Genomic DNA, 20,788 nt, shown 5'->3' on the forward strand with positions numbered 1-20,788 from the left:
TCCCAACCAAGTCAAAGAATCACAAACAGCTCTTTGCGAAATAATCTCTACAGGTGCACAGAGACTGGAGATAGGATCAGCAAGCCTGCAGGTGGGTGTCTGTGGGGGTGCGTGGTGAAGGGGCGCATTTCTGGAAGGAGGAACAGCAGGCTCCAAGGAAAAGCAGCAGGAAGAGACTGAAGGACCCTGGACATGAGGACTGAGGAAAATCAGGGTCCAAGGAAGCAAAGAACATACAGAGATACCACATCCAGATTTCTCAATTTTTTTCATATACCTACATGAGAGAAAAGGGGGTCAACTTGTAGCAGGCAAGTGGACAAATCCCATTTCAGAACGCAGGCAAGGTGAGGGGATGTATGGGGTTCCGCTGTACAATGGAAGGGGAGATATTAATCAAGGTGCATTGTGCTCATCTACTGATATGTTCAATCGAGACCTCTTTGTACAACTATTTTAAAAAATAAAAAAAAATGAAGCAATTACAGAAAGTCCCATTTCAATGTCTGAAATAAGATCTCAGATTGTGAAGTTAGATCATGTAAATGTATGAAAACTCTTCGTTGGCCTTTCCCTGATATCCATTTTACAGGTATCAATCATGACACAGGCTACCTGTCCGTCTTTGTAGGGAGTATCTGGACCAATCCATTTCATTTCTATGCTTTTGGTTTTTTTTTTTAATTTTTGTCCTCAAATCTAGCTTCTCCTTGCCATGGGATACACTATGCTTTGAGTCTGAGGTGCGAAGGCCTGTCATTCTTAAAACATGAAGAGAATAATTCAGCGCCTTTTTTTTTGTGATCACAGAGAATGCAATTAATACTTTGGCTGCCTTGGTATGTAGACCAAACCTTCTGCCACAGTGTTTTGCGGTGCTGTTGTCTAGGGCAGCTCTGCCAAACTTTTCATTCCAACAGAAACCATGCCAGGCTTCTCAGTGCTAAGCAAAGTATAATGAGGCGGAAGAGGTGGCTGGAAGCTGGAGTGAGGGAATGTGCTCCTGAGAAGATTCTACAAAGCTGCTCCAAGATGGGGGGCGGGGTGGGGGGAGCTTTGTCTCCCTGCGGTTAAAATACAGTCCTCTGGAGAAAAAGTAGTTAGGTCCTTCTGTCATTCATCTCTAGCCTGGAAGCTTGTTTAACTCACAGGAGGTATAAAAGATGAGGAAATAGTTTAAGATTAAAAAGAAGATTTGGTAAAATTTGTGATCAATGTGAGGGAAGGAGTACCTGTTTAATACCACACTCCGAAGACATATGGTAAGAAATAATTAGAATTCAGAAAGCATTGGGATGAAGAGAACAGAAAGAGCCCAGAACGACAAGTGGAAATAAGCACTTTTAGATCTCATTCTACAATAGCTATGCACCTATGTCGGGAGGTAGGTATTTATTTAAGTATATGTAGGTATTTGACCACAGTTAGAGGGTAATTAGAATTCAGGGCCAGGTGAAGGGTTCAGCCAGTGACCACACTTATGATCGTGGTGCCCTTGAGTGTGTTAGGCAGCAGAAGGAATGGCAATAGAAAATCAGACCTGGTTGATACAGTCTTTGCCAATTGCTCTATCTTCAAAATGGTAATGGGATTCTTACTCAATTCTTGCACTTGAAGACGAAGAAACACATATTCAGGAAAGTATGTGACATGCCAGAACAGCAAGTACCTAGCAGGGCCAGCAAGACACACCCAAGGCCCCGGCCCCTCCAGGCCTTTGGAGGCTACACAGCTCCCACCTGCCGCTCCTGCCGCCAAGCCTTGGCCTTAACAGCCTCTTTCTTCTTCCTAGGAATTTTCACCTTTCTATCCCAGTCCTAAGCCATCTCCTATGTCGGATGTAATTCTTCCCCCCTCAATGGTCCAGGGAACCTGCCTTGTGTTTCTATACCATTGATGACTAACACTCAATCTCAAGACTCTCCAACCTTGCTTCACATTGCCAGGAGCTCAACATGACTGTCTGACTTCCAACAGAAGAAAACAGCCCTGGTTGTGACAACATGCCTGCCACCCTGACCCTACCCTTCCCTCAAGTGGATGGGAAAATCCCAACGGGAGCTGCACATTGACAATGAATATCCATTGCGACCTTGGGTTACATCATGTTAGCTGGCTGTGGGATATGTACACAAACTTATCTGCCTTACACATGTACACATAAATATTTCTAAATTGACTATGTTCTATTACTTTTGGAAGAAATAATAAAAGAAAATATTTCCACAAGCAATTTTTAGCCTATTTTAATGGGCATTGGGCTGCAAGTCAAAGGCTGAAATTCTATTCCCAACCCAGCTCTAACTGCAGGCTAGCAGTCTCCCCCTTCTTTTCTCATGTGAAGGCATGCAAGGCTTGCCTTCCTATAAGAGACAGTCAGTGGGACTAACCACAGCCTGGAAACAAACACAATAAACAGGGCTATACAGGATACTGCAAATGATCTCCACTGTACCCCAATTTCAGAGGGAAAAAAAGGCTTTTCAACTTCCTGCATAATAATATGCAAATATGGAAATCAACAAAAATGTAATCCTAGAACCAGAATCCATAGAATAACACCCAAGTGTGGAATAAATAGTGTTCACATCCTGTAATGAATAGTTACAAGTCTGGACCAGTACTGTCCAATTGAAACAAAATTTATATTTCCTAGTGACCACATTTGGTATTTTTTTATTTAAATCAGTATATCCAAAAACACTGCCTTAACATGTAATTAATATAAAATGTACTGATGAAATAGTATTGCATTCATTCTGGCAACCTAAGGGTAGAGTACATTTAGATACAGGGTCATAGCTCCACACTTAGGTGGTACATAGTAGCCTTTTCTCAATATATAGTTCAAGTGCCTGCAGCAGGTAAATAACCAATCATCATACGTGGGAGAAGGAAGTGTTTCATATATACCATGATCATAGAAACATTGGGGGATACGAGAAATACGGGCCTTTGGAAAGCATGAGTTGCGTTGACATTCTCCTGGTCCCCAGACACATCAATCTTGTACTGTTTTCTGCCAAAGGAAAAGCTGCAGCTCGGTGGATGCAATTCCAGGCGTGGTGTCTCTTGCTGCAGGCGGCCATTCCTTCCCAAGCCATCTGTAACCTGTCCTGCTGGAGCCCTGCCCTGCCTCAAAAGCGGCTGGATCTAAAGCCCAGAGACACTACCGAAAACAGCTGAGCCTGTGTCCTTGGGCCTTGAATTACTGAGAAATCATTTGCATTCTGTTAAGCCAATTTGCATAAAATTGGAGCCAAGAGAGTTTGGCTGGGTTTCCTCCTCTTTCTCCACATGGTGGTGGCCACTACTATTTATCACCATTTATCAGCATGACCCCTCCACCCCACCCCCTGAATCAGACTCAGCATAGAAACAGCATCTTTTCCCCACAGTACCTGGAAATCTTCTGGATGAAGCAGGGGGAGGGCCTCTGAGGTGTAATCTGGCAGCCACATGCTTTGTTATGACAAGAACTTATTTTACAAGACCCTGACCTGTAGCGTGAGAACACAGCTTCAGAGGAGGTTGTAATGATCCATGATGGCGGGTGCAGATACCTGAACCAGGACAGCTCAGATTCTAGTCCTAGATGAGAGACCAAACTCACCACCCTTCCTTCCAGAAAGCCCTGGGCTTCCATTTTTACAGCAGTGCTTCCCCTGAAAGATCCCTTCTTCCAGCTAGGTATGCTGAGGGCAAATCTAAAGTATGGTTCCACTAACTCCACAGTACCCAGCTCTTCCACTGGACTCGGGTATATACCAGTCAAATGGACAGGGCCATCCAGCCCAGATGTGTGGCAATGAGCAGAGTCAGTCGCGCAAGGTCTCGAGCGTGGATGGGAAAACACAGAAAACATTCGGATGCTATGTTATATCTTTGTTATTTTTATCTCAACTGCTGCTTTCTTTCTAGGACTCTTCCCCAGAGAAATTCCTTTTTCCTTACATAACTGGTTTCTTATGCCAGGGAAAAAAGGCTGTGAGGCTGATGTCACTGCCATTGTTGTTTCTGCTCAGGTCATTGCAGATGCTATGTCTACTCGAGATAAATGGTTTCCTAAACAGGCTTCTCCGCATCCTGCCTGCCACTGGGGAGGCTTGCCCCAAGTCATCACTTCTGGGGGCCTTGGCAGAGAGAAGCTTCCTGAAAACTCCAAAAGCTGAGCAGTGTGTTGTCACTAACAATCCCCAACATGTTATATATGCTTTAATATACACAAATACCACCACCACCAGCATTATCACCATCATCATCACCACTACCACCACCAGCAGCACCACCGTCACTCTGTTGAAGAAGACTGGCTGGCAATCACTGATGGCCTAGCTCTCGGGAGCTGCGCGTGAACTTAGCATGAAAACTTTCTAACCTCTTTCTGCACAGAGGGTGGAAATTACTTCCTGCTCTACTTGTATGGAGGGTAATTATCCTTAAACAGAGATCTCTGAAAATATTACTACACTTTGCCGTCATAAAGGTTTTTTTCTACTCAAATTCCAGAACCGGAAACAAACAGGCACTCCTTATTTCTCAAAGGACATTGAAAAGAATCCCAACCATCTCCTCTTCACACTGGAAACCAGAAGCCCAGAATCCAGCCTACGCTTTCCTCTTCCTGACAGCACAAGTCTGTCACTAAGAGGTCACACACAACCTGTTAAAGAACAACACACACACACACACACACACACACACACACACACACACACACACGAGGCAGCCTTTTAAATATTATGCTGTTGGTTTATAGCTTATAAATTAAACATTCTGGATTATATTGGGTCAACTTAAAAAACAACCCGTGTGGTTCATTAAACAAAAGGAAAGAGCTGGTGACTTGTTTAGTTCAACTAATGAGGAGTCCTGGGTTTGGGGGTTTGGGGACGTTCCTGTTGAACTCTTGGTCTCGCCTAATGAAAGGTTACTATCGTCCTCTGCTTGAATAATAATTTCCCTTCCTTTTTTGCTTCCTTGTGAAATATCACATAGTTCTACTTTAAAAAGGCATACCAGTGCCTGGGGGAGAATATTTAATTTTTAAAAATGTATCTATATTAACCAAATGTCTTAACACTTCAGAGCTTCTTCTTCTTTTGAGTTTTGCATTCTGCATGTGAACTTCAACTTATCTTAATATTCGACTTGTATCTGCTTCATAACAAAGAGATATACCGTTCATGAGAAAGTAGGAGTAGAGAGATGGGCTTCCTAAGGAGGGAGGAAGAGATTCCTATCTTGTCCAAAGCTAGCTTTTAAGTATAAGAGTTTACTGGCCCAAGCTGGACCTCCCTGAGTTCCACAAGTCAATACACTGCATCCTGTTCAACAGTTATTCTGGAAACACTTTGTTGTTCTAGGCCAAAGTATCCAAATTAGCATGCAGGGGATGGAAACAACCCTAACTGGATAAACGCAGGGCTCTTCAGGTGGGTTTGTTTACAAGTAGAATAAAATTTACAGCTAAGTCTAAAAACAGATATATCATCGTTGTGTAGACTTGAGTCACATGTCATTCCATCGCAGGGCAATAAAACCATACTAAGGTTATGCCTAAAATAAGACCAGCCTAGGGAGGAGGCTCAGGGCTGAGGGAAACCGCAGCCTTGCCCGGCTTTTTATTAAGACATTAGGCAGGTTACGGTGGACAGTGAGATCACGGGTTCCAGCTGTTAGGTCCAGCTCTGTTACTTTCACCAGTGCCCTTCCCTGAAGGCCTTGGAAACAGGAATCTAGTCTTGAAAATGAGGTAGCTACTTTTTTTTTTTTTTAAGGACTGAGACCTGGACTCAAACTCAGTACCTGCCACTTGGACTCATAGGCCAAGCACTCTGCCAAGGGAGCCACACCCCTGACCCCTACTTTTTAAAAAAAACAGGTATTTATACAGACTCATGGAATCCAAGGGAAGCAAGCAAAGTTTCATTTAACTTTCCTTTTTTTTTTCCTCTAGGAAGAATTCATGCTGTGAGAAAAGAGTTCCTTCACCTCTTCCTTACTTAAAGAACAAGGGCTAATTGGATTTTTAAAGAAACCAAAGCTTCCCTTGCAACAGCTGCCTTTTTTTTTTACTAATAGGTCTCTCTTTCAAATGTTTAAACTTCTCTTTAAGTTCCAGAGGACCTTCTTTGTCAGCTGATCTGTCTACAGGACCCTGGCTTTGCCTCTTTCTAGGAGAAGACATTGGAGTTTCCTCATCTTCTATCTAGTCCACTTCCTTCTCTCCGGAGGACGTTACTGAGGTTAAATCATCTCCTATCCATAAAAGGGTCAAACTTGCCATTCTGGCACCCAAGGGGACTCCATAAATGCTTCGCTTCCTTCCTTCCTGACTAGTGGTGCCGAGGTCGATGACCGATGCTGTGATAAATGGAAACGTGAAGCATGACTGACTGGCAAGGGAAAACGTGCTTCAAACACCTGCACCCCAAATAGAAGCCACGGCTTTTAATGCCAGGTTGTGAATGGGAACTCGTTTGAAACTGATGTTCAGAGCCAGATTCTACGAATAGCATTAATCTTCGAGTAGAACACCATCTTCAGCTGCTAACGAAGAAAAGCCACTAGCTGCGCTGTGCCAAGAGCAGTGCAGTGGCACAGGCCTCCCGGTATCCCTCCCTCCCATTCCTCGCCTCTGCTTTGCCAGGTAGACTTTCTATTGAGCTGTTAAGGCATTATTGCAATTTAATCCATCAGGTTATGAGTCCAATGTCATCCCTCACAGCTCCCAACCCCATTCATCCCAAGTTCCATTTTCACATGTGTACTTTGAACATTACAACTGAATTCACCCACTCTCCTCTCTCCATTCGTCTGTAGCTATTTGCTGTCTGATGTGTCTACAGGATTGCATTCAAGAGACAAATAAAAGACAGTTCTTGACTTTCATGTTTTCTGTGTCAGCTTCAGCACCTTAGACGAGTGCTTGGCACAAAGTAAACTCTTCAAAAACATCTGTTGAATGAGTGAAGTGGAAACGGACGTGCCCTTTAAGTGCTGTGGCTAAACCCTAACAGGAGGGGCCTGCCATATGGTAAGTTCAATGAGCGCTTGATAGGGCTGTTTTTTTTTTTCCTGTACACTCAAAGAGGGGAGCCCAATTTAAAAAGTAAGTAACAACACCTTTATTAAAGAGGGACAATCAAGAAGCATCATGTATGTTGATCAAATTCCACTTTTGCTCTATTGGAAGAGACACTCGTGGGGCTTGGAGAAGTTTCTCACTAACTCTGCTACTCTCTTTTTACAAAGGTTGCTAGTTCTTCTATGGTGGCAGGCAACTAGATGCCCATCTCCAGCAAAATCATTCTTCGTTTGGTAATTTTTATGACCATACTGAGGCTTGAACTCAGGTCCTGGGCGCTGTCCCTGAGCTTTTTCACTCAAGGCTGGCGCTCTACCACTTGAGCCACAGTTCTATTTCCAGCTTTTTTGGTGGTTAATTAGAGATAATAAGTCTCACAGGCTTTGTCTGTACCACACTCTTCCAATCCCAGCCCTTGAGTAACGAGGATTATAGGCACTAGCCAGGGGTTGCCCAGTTCAGAAAAAGAAAAAGAAAAAAAAACACTTCAGAAGTAGAACCAAAGGAAGGAAAACAACCAGAAACAAAAAGACTGAATTTTAATTTTGCTGACCACTGTTCAGACAGAAAGCAGTCGAGGATATTCTGCTTGCAAATGAAATCTATTTGATTAAGCTCCTGTTGAGCAATCTCGGGTCCTCTACCATCCCCAGAGAAGCAGGATGATAGCAGGAGCTATTGGTCTCTCCTTGAATCCGGCCCTGCAATGTGGGGCACTTACACTGCTTTTTTCTTTCTTTCTTTTTTTTTTTTTTTGGTTAAGGTCATGGGGCCTGAACTCTGGGCCTGGGCGCTATCCCTCAGCTCTTCAGCTCAAGGCTAGCGCTCTACCACTTGAGCCACAGTGCCACTTCTGGCTTTTTTCTTTTTGCTTATATGGTGCTGGGAATCGAACCCAGGGCCTCAGGCATGCAAGGCAAGCGCTCTTACCACTGAGCCACCTTCCCAGCCCTTACACTGCTTTCTTATAAAATCTTCCCTTCCCTTGGGAATAAACAGGTAACAAGCTAGAGAGTCCCCAGCAGGGAGAAGTTGGAATTTAATCCCTCCCTGAATTCGGGATGTTGGAAAGACCAAATGGACCAACAGATATGGAATTCCTTGGGAAACTTTAAAGTCCTACCGACCACTATTGTGCTTTCTTTTTCAAACTTGGGAGAAAAATTCTATGCACACTGCCTTGCATTTGTGAATGAATTCTTCCAATGCCCTTTTATTAATGGCTCCTAACTGAAGTTTTATTGCAACGTGGATGCTAACAACATCAAGTTTTCAAGCAGGCCATGCTAATTTAAAAGAATATAAAACTAGACTGGGGAGGAGGGGAGGGAGGTGTTCCTACCTAAGCAGCACAATGACCACACTGTTTTTAAAAATGAGTATAGAAAAAGCGACTATTGTAGTTGAAAAGAAATGAGAGCTGCTTTGAAATATTCAGACTATCATTGACAGCATCCTCCTTATATATATACATGCTGGGTGCTGGTGGCTCCCACCTGTAATCCTAGCTACTCAGGAGGCTGAGATCTGAGGATTGCGGTTCAAAGCCAGCCTGGGCAGGAAAATTCATGAGACTCTTATCTCCAATAAGTCACTAGAAAACCAGAAGCGGTGCTGTGGCTCAAGCGGTAGAGCGCTGGCCTTGAGCTGAAGAGCTGAGGGACCGTGACCAGGCCCAGAGTTCAAGCCCCATGACTGAACAACAACAAAAAGATACATATACATACATACATATACATACACATAGATGTGTGTGTGCGTGTATATATGTGTATATATACACACACACACACACACATATATATATGTATTTCACTCACAGCCAAGCTCTCCATCCCCAGCTGCTCTGACCCCCACAGCGCCACCCCAGTGACCCATGGTCCTGCATCACCCCAGATCCACTCTTCCATCTCTACAAAGCTTGTTGTGGAAGAAGTTTTCTGTGTGCTCTCCCCGGTCCTCACCCACTAGGCTCTGCCCTGCTCCCCCTGGAGGTTTTGCTGCTCCTTGGGGGAAGACCTCCTGTTCTAACAAATGTCTCCTGCTGCTGGACATCCTCTTCTAGCATTAGGACAGTCCGCAGCACTGGATTTTTATGATCTGTGGCCACACCACCCCTGACCGTGGGCCTACACGCTTGACCTCATGCTATAGGTAAAGGGTGTAAATGTGCTGGATAAATGAATAACCCATCTTTTGTCCTGTGTGTTTTAAGCCTGTGACCAATTTAAAACTAACAACAACAATTTTTTTAAAAAAGTTATTCGCTCATTTTTGAGTAACTTAGCAACCACAAACAGGACATTGCTTTTCACATGCCAGACCAAACAGGTAGAGAGGCCTTAAAATGATTGTCTGCTCAGATTAACCCCACCCACACCCCACAAGACTTTGTGTTTTAAAAACCACCCATTTATTCATTGGTCATGCCTTTGAAATATTCCGTACAAAAGGTATTTTCAAATTCCAACGACATGTACTTTTCATCAGTTAATTTTTAATCGAGCCAAATATTAAATGTTCACATGAACCAGACAAAGCTTGTTTAAGCTACTGATTTGCAGTGACAGCTTGTGTTATTCCCACACACAGGCCAAGCATGAAATAGAAAACTAATAACCCCTCCACTGGATTCTCAAAGTATCATTTATGGGAAAGAAAACTACATTCAAAGAAAACTTGGGCAGTGGCTGTCACGTCTCCCCCTGAGCCACAAGCTGTTACAAAGCGGAGGGGCTCATTTTCTCACGGACCCGGACAGGCTCAAGAACCCCACTGTCACTGGATGTATTCATTAGAAGGATCTGGCAGCAGCGCAGGGGACAGATAGTTTGGAGACCAGGCCAATTATCTGTGTGTCCTTTATAATTTGAAGTTTCTGAATTCACTCAAAGATAAGCCACTTGAAGAGGGGCTGGCAGTGGGAAGGCAAGGCACAGATGGCCTCAAAAGGGAGGGAGGGAGGGGAGGGGGAGGGGAAAGGGAAAGAGAATTTGCTGGTGGTTTCATTCATGGGGACGTCTGCAAGGGGACAAATCCTTCTTTTAAAAGCCCTTGGAGAAGTATGACGAGGCTTCATTATGAGTAAACAAGTCATACAGTCTTTCTCTCGAATAGATGACAAATGATGAGCAACAAGGTTTGGAGTGTCCTTTGTGCTAAACCCAGAAGATTCTCAAAATACAAATTCCCGCAGTTCTCAAAACCACAGATTGGCTGGGAGGCTTTCCTGAACCAGCGTGGAGAGCGTGGGTAAAGTGACCAGGGCGACAGCTGGATCTGTGCAGCACTGACAGCCTATACTGCACGTCTTCAGAAATGAACTCCTGGTTCTCTCACCTCTGGGGATGCTAAGCTCTAAGGACTTCTAGCTTCAGTTGGCTGCTCGCTTTTCTAGGACTGTAGCTTCAGTTGGCTGCTCGCTTTTCTAGGACTGGAGGCCCGCTCATCTTGGTGACTTCCACGCTGTTCTTTTCACATCTGTTCAGAGTTAACATTGACCTTGCTCCCTACCATGAGAATCTTACACAAGCCTTGTATAGTGTGTGTGTGTGTACATGCACACACATGAGTGTGTGCCAGTTCTGGGCTTGAACTCAGGGTTTGGGCACTGTCCCTTTGTCCCTTAATTTTTCTGCTCGCGCTGGTGCTCTACCACTGGGACCACAGCTCCAGTGCTGACTTTTTGGTGGTGAGGGAGAGAAGAGTCTCAAGACTTTCCTCCAGAGGCTGGCTTCGAATCACAGTCCTCAAATCTCAGCCTCCTGAGCAGCTAGCTAGGCATGAGCCACTGGTGCCTGGCAAGCTTTTCATTCTTTAATGATAAGGTGATGAACAATCAATCTCAATCATCAAGACCTTCACAGTTTGGGTAACATGAAATTCAAGAAAAGAGGAGAGGGAAGCATATATGTATAGTCTTTGTGTGTGTTCAACTTCATATAAACAAAAATATGTGGGAATGAGTCTGATCAAAGTATATTGTACACATATATGGACATGTCAAAATGAAAGCCCCCTTGAACAATGAACTGATGCTAATTAAACAGATATGTGACCACTAGCAGTTTGGTGTCTAATGTTGATTTTAAGGACTCATTATTCTTGTATGTCTATTATTAAGTGAAATCCAGATTTACCTTTAGGGAGGAACAACGTACCTTGGCAATATAATGAAAAAGATAAATTAATAGGTCTTTTTTTGGTTTTGTTTCTGTTAAATATTAATGCACCAGTAGGAGGTAACATTTGGCCAACACACTCTGTAGTAAGAGAAATGGGGAGCATTCACTAGTTACCAAGACTTAGATACCCAAAGTGCCTCTAAACTGCAATTTTCTTAATCCCATCAATATGCAGTGATGGTTATCCATCCACTACCCACAATGCTAGGTGCGACCCGGAATTTATTTATTTATTTATTTTGGGGGGGGTCTGGTCGTGGGGCCTGAACTCTGGGCCTGGGCGCTGTCCTTCAGCTCAAGGCTAGCGCTCTATCACTTGAGCCACAGCACCACTTCCGGCTTTTTTCTTTTTGCTTATGTGGTGCTGAGGAATCAAACCCTGGGCCTCATGCATGCAAGGCAAGCACTCTACCACTGAGCCACCTTCCCAGCCCGTGACCCTGAATTTAATACGAGAAGTATTTCATAAAGAAATCCCAGTGATTGAGAGAACATTGATTTTGTCAGTCCTAGAGCCACAAATGGAAGACACTAATTAGAACTAATCCATCCATCCAGCTTCTTACTGAGCATTTGACTTGGGCATCCTCACAGAAGTTGAAGTTTAAAATGTTCAAAATTATATTCATCACATTTAAATCACCAAGTCGTAACTTCTCTTGTCTTTGCTTTCTCTCTTGAAGATACTATTGGCTTTGTAAGCCAGTTGGTACACGCCCTGAATCCTCTGATGATTGTCTTCCCTCACTCCTGACATTTTGTCCTTTGGTTCAACTCGTGTACCACCTCCACGACTACACTGTCATTCTGCACCCAACTCACATGGCTCAGCTGTTTCCTTCTGCAGCCTCCCCATCCAGCCGGCCTCATCCATCTTCCTCACACCCACTTACTGTCTTGTTTTGGGACCCTTCCAACATCTATCAAGTTAGGACCACATGATAGATTCACTGAGTAGAATCTCCAAGTGCTCTTGACGCTCTAGTCAAATGAGACTCCACAGCTCCCTAAACAGATATCACCCAGCTCTGCCTACCTTGACTGCTCTGGAATCCTCTGCCGACACCACTATCTGTTCCCCACAGTTTGCCTCAAAGTCATCGCCCATGTGAAACTCTTCCAAAATGCCTTCAGGCTAAACCAGACCTCTCTGTCCAGTAAAGATTGTCAAGGATTATACACTATTCAGCCTTCACTGCTTGACAAGCTCTCCCAAGGAAATCACTGTCCTACACATTTTTATTTAATGGAAACAAGTAGCCCAAAGCTTTGCAAACAATAGGCCTCCAATATTTTTCCTGTTTTTGTAAAATCAATATAACAATGTGCATACTTTTCTCAGTCACCAGATCTTTCTACACCCATCATTACCCTAATTACTCAGCGCTAAGTTTTGTGGACAACTGTTCATTTTCCTTAATTAACTCTTTCTCACATCAGGATGGAGCTTCAAAGCCAGCCTAGGTAGAAAAGTTCATAAGACTCTAGTTAACCACCAAAAACCAGTGAGTAGACATGTAGCTCAAGACATGTAGCATCAGGTTTTAGAGAAAAAATTAAGGGATAGAACTCAGGCCCTGAGTTCAAGACCCAGTATTGGCACCTATGTGCATATGCGCGCGCACACACAAACACACACACACACAGAAACTTCCTCAGATCATTTTCTCCTTATACTATCACTTTAATGTTTAGTAAGTGGCTCTACCTCATTGTACTTATTTTAATTTTGTTATAAAATACTTTAAAACTCTTCTTAGATTCTCAGTGGTGTGTGTGTGTGTGTGTGTGTGTGTGTGTGTGTGTGTGTGTGTGTATTTAAAGCTTATAGGAACCCATGAAAGAAATGGCTAGGATACAGCCCTGCAATTTCAAACATAGAGGTGCTTTAATGGACCAACATTCTTTTCCAAAGACACAAATCAATATCTAGAGCTGATAATATAATTTTAAATAGTTTTATTCCTACCCTAATTGTAGTGAGGATAAATATTATATACTAGATAGGCACTAAACTTGTAGGACTAAGTCTGTGCTCCAAATGCTCTTAGACAATTGTAATGCAGTTGAGAGGGAGAGTTGGCTGCATTTCAATTTCAGAGTCAATAACCTAGACTCAAGTCATAAAGAAGCCTTAGTTATCTGCTTAAGAGAACTGGAAAAAGTCAAGAAAAGACAAGCTGCAACATTGATTCCTTGTTTGGGGCTCCAAGCATTAAAATGAGTATACACTGCATTACTCTTTTGCAACTTAACTGTCTACTCGACAGTTAAAAATAGAGAAATATTGTCATTGCAACTGTCACAAGAAGAGATGTATTGGTCTCAATGGGAAACAGAAAATCTCCTTTGAAGAATTAAGGCTTCGCTTGACACAGTGGGTTCCGGGCTTGTTTTGGGGGAGACATACATAATAAAGAACAGAGTAGAGTCAGTCATAAGCTTCTGACTCATTACACCAATGCCTCAGACAGCTGATTATTAATTTAAAAGGGAATATGGCCCTAGTTCTGAAATTCTGAAGGCAAAACGGTGGCCGAATGGAAATGTGAATTTTCCCATCGAGGAGTTTCCCATGGAGGCACATGCCCCACAGACAGTGTGTAAACAGAGGTGTGTTCCATCCTTAATCTCTTCATGGAATGTGTTCCATCGCCCAAGAAAATCTCCCAAAGGAGCCAAAGCAAACTAGCCACACCAGCACGTCAGGGAGGTGTTCTCTTTGTAGCACGTTTGGGAGACTGTTTAGGGAAGGAGTTCTCACTACAAGTGATTTTAGTTTAGTCAAAATGTATAGAAGACTCAAGTTATGTCTTACACACCATCATTTTGTACTACAGAGATGGGAAGACGTGAAAACGCTGCCACTAAGACACCACCTTTTATCTGCTCTGCCCTGGGATTTATAAGCTCTGGCTAGCTTCCGTTGGCAGCATTTTTACCTGTGCTCCTGCTTATGACAAGATTAGATGGGGGTATACTGCACCTATGGCTACATCCCCATTTCTGCGCTCTCATGCTAAAATCTAGACATATTACAATTTTCTCCAGGCAAATTCTACCTGTTGAATAGTAGCAAGGTCAGCTTGTGCTCAGTGATCAGGCAGGTAGGGAGTGACAGCAAGTGTAGGCTCTATGAGAAAACCCAACTGCTTTTGGAGAAACAGAAGTCACACCCTCAATTCTCTCGGGAGGACAGGCGGGTGACATGCGGACAAAGCTCTGGGCACATCAAAAACAAACAAACAAACAACACCAAAACCACAGGAATGCTGCAAAAAGGGAAAAAAGCTATGTAAGTTTCAAAAAGAGGACCATAAGCACTGTAAGCAACACGTTCACCTGCTCCTGAGGAAAACGGTATCACAGTGGACCAAGACTTTCCGAAAAATGGAAGTCACATTTCAGAAGAGAAGCGTTTGAGAGTAGAGTGACACAGGCTTGAAATGGCAGCTTTTTCTTCTCTCCCAAAGCAAGCAGCTCTGCTCTGGTTCAAAACCTTCCAGAGACAAGAATGCGTTATTTAAGAAAGTTCTTCAAATTACCCAGCTCTGATCATCCTAATCAGAGCCTTCATTGTTTTTTTCCTTAAGAAGCACTAATGCAATTCTTCACAAAGTGTAGACTGGTGTTTATTAAGTCTTCCTAATGTGCATAAATAATATTTAGTGGGTTACTATCTAAAAAGGGAACTCCCCCCTTGCCTTTCAGTTCTGTTTGGCCTCCTTCTGTGAGGACAGTAGTTTTTAAGTTATCTGCATTTTTGCCCCTTATTTAAATTAGGCCTAATGCACACATGAACAGCTTTAAGGTTAGAAATAACTTTTCTAGATAAAAACAGAAGTAAAATCGCATCTGTTGGGTTATTTGCTTTTTCTTTCTAAATGCTGTAGTCCAGGAATCTGGCTTGTGGGGCTGTGTGGTACCAATGAGTCGATGAAGACACTGAAAATCCTGGCCTGTCGGTTCATCTAGGCCAGGAACAACCTCTCCTTCCCATGTCTTCAGTCTAACCCAGGACACACGTAGGCCTTGCCACCTAGTCTGTGAGTAACTGTCTCAGTTCTTGAGTGATTTTTCATCACAAATTCTGTGCAGACATCAAACCACAAGGAAGGAAGGAGACACTTCCCACAGAAGCAAACAGACTGGGTGATCTCTAGATGTAGCCAGGGGACTCAGTAACCAGATTGGGAGGCAACTGTCATACCTGAATAAGGTGATATCGCATTACCTCCAAAAGGTTTAAGAGAACCTCTGATCCTCCAATACATTATAGCTCTGGGGGAAAAGAACACTTTCTCCTTGCAGGCTACAAAGAGAGTGTTGTTTTCTAGCACAAATGCCCTCCTGCTGAATACCACTTGGCTAACGGACTGCTGAGACATGCGGAGAGGCTCTCAGAGTGGGTGGGGAGACGGGCCCATCAACGCGCAAAGCACCCACATGCTGTTTCAGGAGTGGGTTTCTCATCCCTCCCAAAACATGGAGTAGGACAAGGAGCAGAAAGGAAGAAAAGGAAGCGAGAAGAAGGGAGAAAATGGTGAGAAGCAGGCTCTTATTTATTTTTAATCTGTGGCTTTCTGTTACCTGGTATGCTCTTTGTGGCCTAATGACATTTAAGCAATACGACATGTACCAATTCCATCAAGGCTCACAAGAAAGAACAGTCTGTTCTCACTAGACAGCACAACTCAAAGTAAGATGCATGAAAGAATTTTCTCAGCGCACATTAAATAGCAACCAAAAGCCCTAACACGGAAGAAAACTCAGTGAACTAAAAAAAAAATGTATGAAGGTCCAGAAATATAATCACTCAAGAGCACATGACTGAAAACTCCAAGAGCAATAATGCATTCTTTTCCTACAAAATAAATTATTAAAAGGGGCCATGTGATTCTTAGCCAGCAGAAAGATGCACTTTCCCAAGGAAAAGTTCATCATTAAATGGATTATTTAAGACTGTATCTTTGTAATGTTATTTTTAATCCCATCATTTCACTGCCAAAACTGGGCCGTAAGCAGCTGATACTCAACCAATAGAAAAATGAGGCTTTTTCTCGAACAGTATGAGCATGGTACCAATTCCCAGTTAATAATATGTAGATGGATGGATGCACAGATGTGAATTATATTCAGAAAAGAGACACAAAAATCTGACTACTCCCTCATCAACTGAATGAAGTCAATCTCCTGCATGTTCTTGTTTAAAATATACGAATCACTCCTCAACATCAGTCGGACAGTCCTACTTCTTGCTTTATAGCATGGAAGGTTCACAATTTTCCTTTACCATCAGCTTACCCTTCATGCTTCTGCTCTTTACCAGCAAGAGTCCCTAGTCTCAAAACAACTTCAAGGCCACCAAAAACTCTTTAACGGACCTTAAACTGTGCTGTAAGGAGATAAAGTACTAACAGAGCTGGGTGTTGATGGTTCATACCTATAAGCCTAGCTACTCAGGAGGCTCAGATCTGAGGATCAAGTTCAAAGTCAGCCTGGGCAGGAAAGTCAATTGAGACTTTTACCTCCAATTAACCACTAGAATACCAGAAGTGGTGTGTGGCTCAAAGTGGTAGAGCACTAGCCTTGAGCGAAAGAACTCAGGCTCAGCACCCAGGCCCTGAGTTCAAGCTCCATGACTGACTCCCCCCGCCCCCCAGAAATACTAATACATCCATTAAAGGAGCAAATTTCTTGCCTTTTAATTGCAGTAGGAAAATCATCTTAGTTTAATGGACCACTGATAATCAATTACAAAAACAGTTACAAAACTACCATGGAAAACGCTCTTGAATTTTCCTTTTAAGAATCCAGATACTTTTTTCCTTCCCTTGACCATGTAGGTCTACTTCATATAATAAATACACAAACACACTCATACTAAAAATACTGTAAGAAACAAAAGGTATACATCAACATGACATTCTTAGAAGACTGCACACCTATCTCTCCCTCTCTGCACTCTACTTCATAGGGTCCCACCGGTCTAGTGATCATCTGAGAAAGTTGGTATTCCAGGAAAGACTGGAAAAAAGAGGCCCTACACAATCCATTCCAGGATGTGATTCTTCCTAATAAATAAATAAATAAGATGTCCCTCAGAAGCCAGGCACTGGTAGCTTAAGCCTTGTAATTCTAGATTCCCATAAGGCTGAAGTCTGGAAGAGTAAAGTTCAAAGAGCAACCCAGAGAGAAATGTTCCTGAGATACCATCTCCAAAAAAAGCCCAGATGCATGGTTTAAGTGGTCGGGCACCATCCAAGCAAGAAAGCAAAGCAAGAGGGAAGCCTTGAGTTCAATAGCTGGTACCACCAAAAACAACAACAACAACAAATAGACTCCTAGGAGTCAACTTAGTAGAGAGCACACGTCGCTTCAACATGCACACAAATCACAGTAGCACTGGGGTGAGTCTTAGATTCTGCATCTGTGAGAAGCTCTCAATAACACTCAGACTGCTGGTCGAGGAGCCACACTTCAGTGCCAAGGTCTTAGGCAGTTTTAGAGCTAATGCTCTCTCTTTCCTCTTTCTCTGCATGCCACACAAAGCCTTATTCAGACTTCGGAATGAAGCCACGCCCCATTCTACACCCAATTACTTCTTTAGTCTTTTATTAATTTGAAAGCTTCAGGGACCACTTATCAGAAGCTGATCACTACGAGGAATGCTTCCTCCATGTTATAAAGCCTAGGCTATGAAGAACTCCTCTCAGCCAAGGAAGGGTCTGGACTTTGCAAAAGAAAAGCAAGGAACAGAAAAGGTGACATCAAGAATACTGTAAAGTGTTCTAGAGATCAAGGTGATCTACAGAGCCCTAGAAATGCCACCATTGTGGTCTCAGGGCAAGGAACTATGCTAGCCCTCTCCTGAACCTGTCTCACTGTTATCAACCCAACACGGCACGATCCAAGCTATTATTACAGATGCAACTGTGACTGGTGCAAATCTGGAGGAAAAGCTGTCTGCATGCCAGATGCCTTTAAAAAAGAAAACTTAAGATGAAAACCACACATATGAATTGATGGTTGAATCATTAATAACTTGCAAATACTCCAACTTATATTCCGAAATGTTCACATATGAATGTATTTCCTAATACATACTTTTTCTGAGTGCCAAATTCCTTTGTTTTGCTAGATAGCCAATCATCTATGTATTGTTCTGAAAACTATTACACATTTTACCCTGAGTCACTTGTGGTTCTATATGATTTATTTTTACTATAGGAGTCGTCAAAAAAAGTGTTTTATCATGTTCTACAGTATGTCATTGTGGTTTGGCATCGTTAAAATGTAGTCTGTACATTTATCAACCCCAGATACCTGTTGACCACAAAGATAGGCTCGACAAGGAAAACCCGATGGGGAACAGGAAAAAAACGTGATGCTTCATTTAAAAAGAAACTCAGTGGTATAAGATCTTAACATACTGCAATTCAACTCAAGGCCAAGGGTATATCTAAATTTCTATCCTAAACATATGGCCTGGCTTCCCACCTTTTTATTAACTTAATAGATGGCAGTTATTACCTTGGATTTCTTTCAACTAGAAGGCAAAATGTTTTAAAATTTCATAAAAATCTAAGTAGTAAAAGTATTAGTTTTTCTTTTGATTTTAAAATGATCCTTCTGGAGTCTGGATACAGTGACTAAAAATCAAACCACCTACTTAATGAAACTCTTAACAAAAACGTTTTTCATCCTTTAGCAAATTCTTCTGGAATTACTAAAGATTCTGATAATGTGGGTTCCCAACAAACAGGCAATTCATAAAGAGCATTCGAAGTGTAGAGGCTTAAATGTTGCTAGCCTAGTTAATTTTACTTTTAATGATGGAATAGCAACCTCAATATTTTGTCACCTTTGATCAAATAACATCAGATGTTCACTCAAGCATCCAGTTTGTTTGGTTTTTTTTTCCCCCTCTTTTGGGGCTCTGAACATCAGCTCATGTTGTGAGATGTAGTAAAAACAAGTAATACGCTTTTGAATCCACGTGCAGTCAATTCTAGACTCTTGGCACCTGATAGGTTCTAAAACACAATATTAATCATTCTCCCCCCAAAACTAGAAAAGGCAAGAGCTTTGGAAGATAACTCTTTAAATTAAAACAAAGTGGGCTTTAAAAAAAAAGAAAGAAAGCAGATAAGAATGACTTGATTGTCTTACATACGAGGTGTAGATCTTGACGAGACACCCCAACTCTTAGGAGCTGCTCTCCACCCCTTTTCATGAAAAAGTACTGCTGGGTGGTAGAATGACGGGAGCTCCATGTAGCACCGGACCAGAGAACCACCACCTCACAGACAGTCTGCGAAGCTATAGGGATTAGCTACTTCAACTGCAGTCAGCGCTCAAGAAAATCCCAAGCTAAGAACCACCTCTCCTCACAGATAACCTGGGTGCAAGTTTTCAGCAGGGAAGACGGCCAAATGCTGCGGATCTAGGTGGGGGGATAGTAGACACCAAGATGGCAGCGAAGGTTTAAGTCTTGCATGGGATGTGGGATGCAAAGAAGGCTCGCAGAGCAAATCCCCTGGCTGAGGCCTCCCGCGGAGGCGCCCACGGCCCCGAGGCCCCGGGGGCCCGCTCCCTGGGAATGTGCCCAGGGGCCGAGGCCTACCCTGCCTCCACACACACAGCTCCGTGCTCCAGGAAAGCGCTACGCCTGCGCTTCTCGTGTGGGCAAGCGTTCGGAGTGAGCCAGCAGAGGCCTGGTCTCAGTCCACTGGGGGGGTCTGTCCCTCTCATGGGAGGACACCTACGTGGAGGCCACGGCACTGTCCACCAGGGGGGCTGCGGACCCCGCGGGCTGGCGCCTGAGCGGTCCCGGACATCCCCCACGTCCACCGGCTAACTGGGCCCACGTTGAGAGGACGCTAGATCTCCGAGCCCTCGCGTCCCACGAGATGGGCAGCACCTGGGGCCAGGAAGCGCCGGCCGGGGCCGCAGGAGAGGCCCATCTTACCCTCCGGCTCAACCAGCCTGCCCCGGACCCAAGGGGAGGACCTGGGACCCAATCTCGACTCCATTTCCCCCCTCCCGGCACACACCCTCTTAACCACAGCCCCTCACACCCGAGATCTCGAACCCAGACCCACCCGAGCGCACGCGCCTGCGCGCGCGCACACGCACCCCCTCACACCTACCCAGCCTCCATTATCCTGGATCCAGGTGTGCAGGTGTCGGTTCAGGTACTCGGTCATCCACAGGGCGATGTTGTCCACCAGGGGCGACATCTCCCGGTTCACGCTCTCCACGCACATGACCCCACCGAACTCGAAGAAGGCCACGATGCGGCCCCAGTTCACCCCGTCCCTGAACAGCTCCTCCACCACCGTGGCGAAGCGCCCCCTGGCGGTGAAGGGCGTCAGGTGCAGCTGGCTGGACATCTCGGCGAAGTCCCGGCGGTACCGGCGGGAGAAGTCATCGCCGGCCTGGCGCAGCGTCAGGTGGACCACAGGTGGCACGGGGCTGAGCGCCGGGCCCGGGGCGGCGGCGGCGGGGTGCG

General features: G+C 44.0%; 1 protein-coding gene across 1 annotated transcript in view; it reads right to left on the reverse strand.

The window, feature by feature from the left end:
- Bcl2 (B-cell CLL/lymphoma 2) overlaps window positions 1–20,788 on the reverse strand; it is a 169,201-nt gene that overhangs the window by 148,055 nt on the left and 358 nt on the right. The window contains exon 2 of the mRNA XM_013018897.1: window positions 20,427–20,788. Within this exon, the coding sequence (XP_012874351.1) occupies window positions 20,427–20,788 (362 nt within the window). The remainder of the gene's footprint in view (window positions 1–20,426) is intronic.

Source organism: Dipodomys ordii, unplaced genomic scaffold (genome assembly GCF_000151885.1).
Source record: "Dipodomys ordii isolate 6190 unplaced genomic scaffold, Dord_2.0 Scaffold43, whole genome shotgun sequence".
Lineage (NCBI taxonomy): Eukaryota > Metazoa > Chordata > Mammalia > Rodentia > Heteromyidae > Dipodomys > Dipodomys ordii.